A 10590-nucleotide genomic window follows, 5' to 3' on the forward strand; every position below is an offset into this window, starting at 1 on the left:
AAAAAAACAGTCTAAAACATAATTTATAAATACATAGCTAAAAAATATTTAAGTATGGTAAGTACTCATTAAGGATTAGAAGTAAGTTAAATAGTACAGGGTCAAGAGCACGTCAAGCTTGACACTTTAGATTTAAATCCAACTCTGTGCCGCTTTCGATAAGAACGGTCCAAAGTACAAAGTGTCAATTTTGCCGTGATCTTAACTGTACCTACATATATAAGTTTAATAGTACAAGTAATATAGATTCAGAAATTGAATATTATTTTGATTATAGTTTCGCAGCTCACCTGCAGTGGGAAAAAAAATATTTTGTACTCTGATAAGAAAAATCATCATTACAAACCCACGTAGGAAATGATTTCTTATATCGATCACTATGACAAAAAAGGACCACATTATGTAATCGGAAATTTATTTTATTAAAATACAGAGTTTTTTAAAACGGGACAGTATGAGGAAACCATAGAAGATACAACGAAACTATATTAGGAACCATAAAGTCGTCTTTTTTTGGGAAAACTATTTTGGCTTAGTCAATTTTTTGGACAAGCGTGAATTGTCCATAAAAACATATAAAATTGATCAAAATCTTTTTTAGTGCTGATCGACTCAGAGTTATAAAGTGATCATTTCATTGTATGGGACGAAGAAAATCGGGACAGTAGGAGTTCGTCAAATTTAATAAAATGTTATTCATTGTGAATGATTTTTTTTTTATTACATTTGGCCAACATTGCTGTCCCGATATTTTTCTCCGGGCACAATTCTTTTAAGGAACTGAGTCCATTAGCATTAAAAAAAACTTTGTCACTAGAACTAAAATCGTCAATTTTATTTATTTTGTATGAAAAATATTTTATGGAATTTGATTAATTTCTGCAGCCCCGATTTTTTCGTCACATACAATGAAATGATCCCTTCATAACTCTGAGTCGATCAGCACTAAACAAAATTTTGATCAATTTCATTAATTATTATGGTATTATGGACAACCCACGCTTGACTAAAAAAATATGCCGAAATCGATTTCATAAAAAGAACATTATGGTTTCTAAGACAGTTTTCTTGTATCTTCTATGGTTTCGGATTTCCACAATTGTCCCATTAAAAAAACACTCTATATAAAGTGAAACAAAAAAATATTAAAATAAACCAAACAAAAAAAATTATTAAAAAACGGCTGGAAATAATGCTACATTTTGTTTATATCACCGCCTACATTTCATTGTCAATAAAATATTTGTACACATAAAAATATGTGTTCCAATATAGCAAATATATGTTAAAATATACACAATTCCAAAAAAAAGGTAGGAGTAAAGGATCAAATTGAAACGACAGGATTTGTAAACATTGTTTTTATTAATAACCGAAAAAATGTACATTATTAATTCAATTAATCGCTACAACTTCATACATAAATTACATATAAATATAACAGGCAGTATACACCCAGCAACAACTCGTATAGCCTGAGCGGGCCCCTTCAAATGCCAACAAACAAACAGGCTAATAAGGGCTAAAGGTAAAACCTCACTGATCGGAACGCAACAGCACCGCGTAAATAATGCGGGTTCCACATTTGTAATATTTTTACGTCTTATGATAACTTTTATGATGTTATATTACACGCTATCGTGTGATATACGCTTGTCGGTGATAAGCCAAAATGGTACAAATGTAGATCCGGCATAAAAGCACATAATCCATGCAGCACGATGGGACACTAACGTCATTTCAAACTAAACAGCATTGCTGACAGGTGCTCAATTGAACCTTGTTTATACCAGGCGAAAGTTGAATCATACTGAAATCAATTTTACCTATATCCAACATGAAAATTGTGTAGTGACCAGAAATTTTGTGTCTAAGATAAAATTCCAGAATTTTCGTTCTCGTGTCCCGATCCAACTACATTTGTTGGACATTTTCTTTTGCCTAGTAGAAATGAGCTCCTTAACATTCTTAATATAAAGGTTGTTTATTACATTTTGATTAAATATCAGAATGATTCTCCATCATGATATTCAATTAGTTTTTGTGAAATTACTTCACTAGTTGTTTATAATTATTAACATAAAGATCGAACACTCAGAAAAATTTCTTTCAATCCGGCCGGATTCGAACCGACGTCTCCTAGCAAACCGTGCCAGACGCAATGCCAACTAAGCCACGGAACGAACCAGCAGACCTCACGAATTTTTCTATGTGCTTGTTGTCGGATAATTGTATTTGGTTTTCAATGACTTTAGCGCGCGTAGAGCCATCTATGAGTAATAAAAGAAATGGGTGACGAAATACTTTCATAGAATTCTCATAGATGGCGCTACAATCGTGGGGTCCGTTGGATCGTTCCGTGGCATAGTTGGCATAGCGTCTGGTACGGTTTTTACTAGGAGACGTCGGTTCGAATCCGCCGAATCGAATGAATATTTTTGAGTGTTTGATCTTTGTATTAATAATTATATAAAGGTTGTTACTAAAATATACGACAAAGGGTAATCAAGTAGTAAATTCACACTTTTCTTCAGTAAAGCGGTCTTTAAAATTATTAATATACAAAAGTAAATAACAAAAACTTGGAATGCTGACATCACTGCGTGTGCAAACAGTTAAATGGACGACTATATCTTCATGTTGGCACTACTGAAGTTTACAATATAAAAAAGAACACCGCACAAATGCGTGCGTGTGCAAAAGTAAAGGACAAAGAAACTATAGTATGAATCTTTCGAAGTTGTCCAAAATATAAAGAATTCATATTTTGCAATACATATTTTACTTAACTTCGTTTAATACATTAAATATAAGAAAATACTACGTAAGGTCGATAATAATTTTTGTTACTTTGGTAACACAAACGGGATCAAAAACATTTTTTGTGCGGCCATTTTGTCGTGTCACAGATGTCTTTCGAGCTTTTTTCTCGAACTCGAACGTTTTCTTGTCTCCGTAGTGCGTTTGTTAAAATAGTGTGTTGCTGTTAAAGTTTTTATTTATTGTTAGTTAATATTTTGTAATAGACAATTAAAATTGAAGAAAATGACAACCCCATTTTGTCCAATTTCGTTAAAAATAGAATGTTTAGTATACCTGCATTCACACTGACAATACATTTTATGACATTTGTTTGTTTACATTTTGGACATCTAATTATGATTCGTATTAGAGATGAAGAGATTTTTTTCAAAGTGTATCCAGCATATTTAGTGTATAATGTGGATTTCAACATGTGAAGAACTGCAAAGCATGATTATACCTTTTAAAAGAAGTTGTAGGGACATATACAGTCCAGTCCTGTTTTATAAAATTTTGCGCAGAAATTTTGGAAAGGGGCCAAATAATAATTCAAGTATACCAAGACATACAAAACGTGAAAATTATCTAGTTACATTTTATTTATTTATTTATTATGCGAGTCGGAAAGATACCTTTAATTCGATTTACAATCGTGACATAATTTATACAAAAACTATACAAAATGTTAGTTTCCTAATAGAACATTTAAGTGGCAGTACTCTATTTCACTTGATTAATTTATTATTATAGTGTACAATTATATTTTATAATAATAAATTAATAATCATATTAATATTCTTGTATAAATAAAATTAGAGCAATCATCTTGCACACGGCTTAAGTTAAAGTACCTACACACTGAATGCCTAGAACTAAGTATCTATGACTATTATATACATAATGTACAATATTTAACTTTGTCTAATTATAAATAATTAAGGAAAACAGAACAGGAAACGGTTTCATGTTTTATCGAAGACTGAAGTAATTTTTTTTATTGATTTTTATAGAATGAAACGGACTTTGCAATTACTAACCTAAGTATCTAAAACTGTGAAAAATGAACAGAGAAGATTTCCTACAGTCCTGTTTTTCTTAATTATCTAAACTCTAATCTCAACGCCACAGGTATCGTAGCGAGATCATTCACACAACCATCAACTTAGAATCTCTTAAGTCTCATAAATACGAACAAACTGCCTGTATGTTGTGAGTTCTAGTCCTCGCTACGGAACTTGTAGCTCTTCCATTTCATTTCCTAAAGATTCCACATAAGCGCAATTAAATTACAAAATCAATTTTAAATAAACAATAAAATCGTGTAATAAAACAGAAAACAGCAATAAAGAAATTGTTTTCTAATGCTTCATTAACAGGTGCTGAATTCTATTTAAAAATATACTGTAATATTATATATTATGTAACTTTGCACATTCTAAAAATCACATATTAACATTGACTTACAAATAAATGGACGACGGGTCTAATACAAAAACCACGAAAAAAATGTCACAAGTCAACCTATTCGAAATTTACATTGTAATGTCATCGAAGTATCGCGCTGTCAGTCGAACAAATGAAGACTAAAGCGGAGTTTGGCGCTCTGTATACGATTTTAGCGCCTTTTTAGCGCGGACCCGACGTCCATATAATTGTAAGTCAATGCATATTAATAAAATTATTAGGTACTAAACGTGTCTGATCAAATAACACAAACATGCAGTATACTGCCGATGCGTTCAAGTGCCTAGATCTGCAGTCACCCCAAAAAGGGAAGTTCTATACAAGAAATTTCACATAATAACCCGTTTAAGACGCTAACGCTATAAAGTGAGTTTAAAATTAATGTTTTCGACATTTACTTCATTAGGCCGGTACCAATTAATTGTATATTATTTGATTATATTCTCATGGCATTCTACGTTCTACACTATCGTACACGTATCGCGGGAGGTCAAAAATACTGCACGTATGTGTGGTGACATCTTTATTACTACACTAGAACGAAATAATGACATGACAAAGGACAGTCAATTTACGTATTAAAACAAGACGATATTGTTTCTTTGTACCCGACTTTACTGTACTGATTTTAGGTGATACCTGTTATTCCTTCTATCTCTGTCTAATGACACCAACATGCCACTCGTAAGAGAAAGACATACTTAAACACACTATTTTTAATTTTTGTGAATTAACGCCTGAAATACAAAGACCGAACACAAAAAAAACATTCTATCGATAGACAGGACTCGAATCTGCGACCACGGGATTCCGTCCCCATCGCTCTTCCAATTGAGCTACAGGTCGAGTTAATCGAGCCGACGTGTCTGTTCCATTTTTCATCTTTGCTTTGAGTTTTTGCTTTAAGACACCGTAGCGACATCTGTGCGAGATTTTATGAACATTCTCACTTAGCCGGTAACTTTCCAGTTACCACAAGTCAACGTTGATGTCGATTTTTATGAACATGCATTATTGATTTGTTTTTACATTTATGAAATAACTCCACTAGTTTGCTATAATTATTAAATATAAAGACCACGGGATTAGCATTACTAGCTCAGCTGGAAGAGCGATGGGAACGGAACACCATGGTCGAAGCTTGGAATCCTGTCGGGTTGATAGAATTGTATATTTTATAATGGTAATGGTTTTAATAAACTGACATAGTATAAAAAAATTGTTCATTAGACATTTCAGGACCCTGACGTGCAATATTTTTAACCGGTCATATAACCCGTTCACAGATATGTTCGCTAATTTAGTTAAATATTAAATTATTATGATATAAAACTCCAAGTTACGAGATCCGCTTCGAAATAATTACAACACCACATTACAAGTAAATAAATATTTAAAATAAATCTTGGTTTATATACATGATGATAATAAATTCGGCTGTTAGTAAATGTTTACGACTTACTATAGGAAGTCCAAGAATTTTAGTTATAATTTTTAGGAGTATTTTTATAGAACTCGTACGAAATGGAACTATTCGCGCATAAATATAATGCCCCTTGCATAACCATGATCACATACAGGGCAGTTGCCTGGCAGATCTTTCGAACCTGTGGTCAAACCGAGGTGGCTTAGTCCGCATTGCTCGCACCATGATTCCCGACAAGTACTGTCAAAGAGCACGCAACACATGAACAACCACAAAAGAATAAAAAAAAACAATGGAACTGCCTGGATTACTACAGAACAGCTGTCGCCAAAACTCATCATATGTCAATCGCGATGAAATCTTGTTATTGATTGGTCGTAGTTGTTAATTTAAAAATATATAACAAATTCTGGATTGTTAATATAATTTAAAATTTTCCTTGGTATATTGTTGAAAGTTCATTGCCTATTATTGCAAGTTACGACGTTTTGATTGTATATTGAAATGTCAATTAATGTGCTGCCATCTAGCGGTCAATAGCTGAACGACGACGAATTCGAGATGTTCACTTGGTTCTCTAAAAAGGAAGCGATCGTATTGCGGCGGCATAAGGTTCACTTTCGTTTCTTATAACAAAACATTTATTACGATAAACAGAAAATTTAAAATAAGACTTAACGATGATAAGAAACACCACCATGGATAGTAATTACAGGTGCGACTATAATTTTTGCACTCCTAAGTCGCAAGATAAGGCATTTTTGTTACATTTTTGTGGTTTTGCGCGAGATAATTGACAATACCATAATGTACAAAGCGAAAATGGCGGACTCAGCTCATGTAAGTGGAACTTCACGTACTGTTGGCACACGTGTTACGGCCACTAAGCCACTTCTACTGTATTTATTGTTCTCTGTGAACAACCGTACCTCTTGACGATAAATATAACTATTACAATTCTGTCGTCTAAAGTAATTTATGTTCGACTAAAGTTACATTCACGCCTGACTAATACCACCCTGAAACTGGATAATACTCACATTACAGTTTTATCATTCCTATAGCTTACTCTTCCACCCTTACAATCCTTTCATGTGCGTAAAAAAGAGAACAGCTTAACAATTTTGTAAATTAAACCCGGTATACACCTCATCTAATTGACTTATAAGCATTAAACACACATTTTTTTCGAATATAAAAAGTTACCGGTTTAAATTAAAGGTTAATTTTAAAACCAATATAGAAAGATTAAGAGTTAACCCATATTATATATCAGCCTTATAAAAACCGGTTATTATAGCTATGAGTGAAATAAAAAGAATAACAATTTGCCTAACAAATTCACACATGGCGTGATAAATTAGTTGGTTAAATGTTTTACCGAATAACCTTAAAACCCTAAACATATGAGTAATTTTCCTCATTTTCTTTCTATCCCACCCACTCAAATATCTATGAATATCATTTGAAATGCAGACAGTGTATTTTATAAAAAAAATAATGGTGTACCAAAGTGTAACAAAATGTTATATGGAAATAACTGGTTCTGATCTAAATCCGATTGTTTGTTACATCTTTACTATTTCCATATTTCCAAACCTAGTGATACAAATTCATTTTTTTTTTGTCAGCTCAATCTCAAAAGTACATTACCAAATTAAGATTGTAATTACTTGTAATCACTGCGAAATTAAGCAACACTTTCTTCAACTTCAATCAATAACAAATGTCAAATATCTATCAAGAAATACCGGTATCAGTTTAAAATTATTTTAGAATATTCTCATATGATCTTAATTTTAATTATTACTTTTTCATGATAAAAGATGCTACTCTATAGTACAGTTCATAAGAATAGTGGTCTATAATCTAGATTTTTAAGTTAATGTTAGAGTGAAAAAGGGATATAGACCTAGGATGAAAGTGCTATAAAGAGAGAGTAACGAGGTAATACGGCAAGTTATAAATGCAAATTAAGATTGTTTGAAAAAAAATTGATACTGTATTAAATAGATAAAACTAAATGTTAATAATCAGTAGAATAAAAAAATCAGAAAAATATCTCTTTGTAGGTCTTATACACTTAAACAGAGGCCTTAATATTCTAATTGATATTATGTTCTCGTTAAAACTTTTTTTAAGTCAATAATGTTTTTATGAGAAAACTGGCCATTAAAAAAAGGACCTAGAAAGACGTAACTGTAATAAACACAACACTCTTATTGGTTAAAAAGTTAAAAAACAAATTCGCCTATCAATTTCATTTAAGTGTTACGCTACATTTTGTCAGCACAATTCAGCAAATCGTTGAAACATCTGTCTCGAGTTCGTATCACTTTTAAAAGGGTATTAACGGGCGGTACTTCTACAGGCTTACCGCTGAATTGAGCCGGTCCCTGAGGTAGCTGCGCGGTGCGGGAGGGGTGACAGCTATGTCGCGTAACAGTTATGTCGCGCTGTACATAGGATAATTTCAACAAGATTTTTCTGACGATATTCAATAACAAGTTTAATTTAAAAAGTTTCAAACGGCTTGTCTATTCATTTCAATTATCAATTAAATAGTTTTTATTTTATTATCTTTTCACGTAACAAGAATTTGGTAGGCACTCTTTTCAATTAATTGTTATTGAATATCGTCAAAAAGATCTAGTTGAATTTATCCCTTGTGCAACTGTCACTACTTCACAGGCGGGCGTATAAAACAACGCCCTGAAGTACACATTTCCAGACATATTAAAACAAAAATTCGCTTGAATGTCTGAAGCCAACCGTCGAACATATCACAAACTCATCGAGCAAAAAATCGTACACCATACAACGAATACAGTTCTCTCAGTTTCCGCTTCTTCTCGAATGGATTTGACTGATTCGCTGAAGAAGAAAAGGGTTGAAGAATGTGAAACGTGCCAGAGTGCCTACAGGGTGTTGTCGTTGTCGTCGGCATTGATGTGCCGCGGTACGGCGCGGTACAGCGGGTTCTTGCCTTTGATGGGCAGCGGATGCGCCTCGGTGTTGAACACCCACTCATCAAGCGGCAGGAACGAATCGTCGGAGAACAGCAAGTACAGATACTGTGAATAAATGTTCTTATTTAATAAAAACTTTTGTTGTGTGCTTTGAACATTTGCTATTATTAAGTCTTATGTGCTATATTATCAGACTATAATCTTTTTTACATGGGTACGGTGATGTTTGGGATTTGAAGTTTCTAGAAATGTAATGAAGGAAAATCGAATGAAGAAAAATCGATTAAATACCTTACATATCTTATCAAGATAATTTATAGTGAAAAAAAAAATCAATTTATAAATCAAGAACCATTGACTTACAATTATATGGACGTCGGGTCCGCGCTAAAAAGTGTCCGCACTTGTAAGGCGTTAAAATCGTATACAGAGCGTCAAACTTCGCTTTAGTCTTCATTTGTTCGACTGACAGCACGATACTGCGATGACATTACAATTTAAATTTCGAATAGGTTGACTTGGGACATTTTTTTCGTGGTTTTTGTATTAGACCCGTCGTCCATTTATTTGTAAGTCAATGTCAAGAACAAACAAATTTTACAGAATAAACGCTAAAACTGACGCGAGGTACACGATTTGATAGTCAATCGGCTATTTATCGATTCTGTGGTGTAAAAATTTATAGATATTCTATTGTGGATACTATATAGGAACATTCCGTTTTGCGCATCGCGTAGTTGGGGTAATTTATTTTTTATATTTTATATTATAATTGCAACGAATATTTTTTTTTATTATAGTTTATTTTGGACACATTGTAACAAAGTGACAGTTTCTTTTTGAAACACGGCTGAGAAATTAGTTAAAAAAAGTATGCATGCAATGTATAAATTCAAATATCTTAGTACCCATCGTAAGTACAATTAAATACGCAATAAAAACCTTAAAAGCTAACCAACCTTTAGCGTCTCTGCTAAGAAGAAGCTCTGCTGCACATCATCTCCTTGCGGCTGTTGGTGGTACACGTTGACGAGACCCGTGTACCCGCCGTCCACCCGGCAGTGCTTTTCCAGCGCCTTAAGAAAACAAACATATTATTACAAATAAACAAACTGACAATAATCGTTAAGTTTCTCTTCAACAACTTTCCGTACATGGAATGAAAATATTTCTTCTTCTATTCCTTAAATTTCCTTTCCTACTAAGATTTGCTTACAATTATGACTTGGTACTGGAATCAGTTTATATAAACCGGATTATTTTGATCGATAACTGATGAAATATATTTTCCATTAGAACGCTCAAAGTAATTAATGAATAATAAAAAATAATAAATAAATTATTCTTATTAATGAATTTGACATTCACCGTATTATTATTCTTTAATATACATTTATTAGTTTTTAAGAATCCATATTGACATTTTCCCGTATACACTTGGCTTTGTTAGTTTACTTGGTACTTGGTGTAACGTCAAGGCGCCTATTATGTTAGTTTAATTCAATTATTTATTTAGTTTCATTAATTATGTTGATTTGTTTATGTACACTATTGTATACTTATGACTCACTGTTATATAATTATTTTGTAAAAAGACGTTTCGAAGAATAGTATAAAATTACATGTAATAGTATTTGTATGAAATTTGTAATTTTGAGAGAAATAAACTAAATGGGATAATCGGTTTTGAAAAAGCTAACCTATACTGAAATCGGTTTTACACTAACGCTCGCCATCGCCTTAATTAAATTTTCTCTCATTCACTGTCGCTATGTCTTGCTTGATTGAGAGACACAGCGACAGTGTAGTCGCACGCTAGTCACGCACTGCATAGACAGATGTGAAATGTATTAGTTTTAATTTTCATCCCTGAGTGATCGCAACGTTGTTAATGATATTTGAATGATATTTGTTGTAATTTGTTTCTTT

At 32.7% G+C, this 10590-nt stretch overlaps 1 protein-coding gene across 1 annotated transcript in view; it reads right to left on the bottom strand.

Annotated features, from left to right (window-relative positions):
- Positions 1-7170: 7170 nt before the first annotated feature.
- The window catches only part of LOC113232085 (mannosyl-oligosaccharide alpha-1,2-mannosidase IA-like), a 259877-nt gene continuing 256457 nt past the window's right edge, over positions 7171-10590 (bottom strand). The window contains exons 9-10 of the mRNA XM_026466713.1: positions 9621-9737; positions 7171-8766 (exon numbers count right to left, since the gene is read on the bottom strand). Coding sequence (XP_026322498.1) covers positions 8611-8766; positions 9621-9737 — 273 coding nt within the window. The 3' untranslated portion in view covers positions 7171-8610. The remainder of the gene's footprint in view (positions 8767-9620; positions 9738-10590) is intronic.

This window comes from Hyposmocoma kahamanoa, unplaced genomic scaffold, assembly GCF_003589595.1.
Source record: "Hyposmocoma kahamanoa isolate Upper Pololo Valley unplaced genomic scaffold, ASM358959v1 66, whole genome shotgun sequence".
Taxonomy (NCBI): Eukaryota; Metazoa; Arthropoda; class Insecta; order Lepidoptera; family Cosmopterigidae; genus Hyposmocoma; species Hyposmocoma kahamanoa.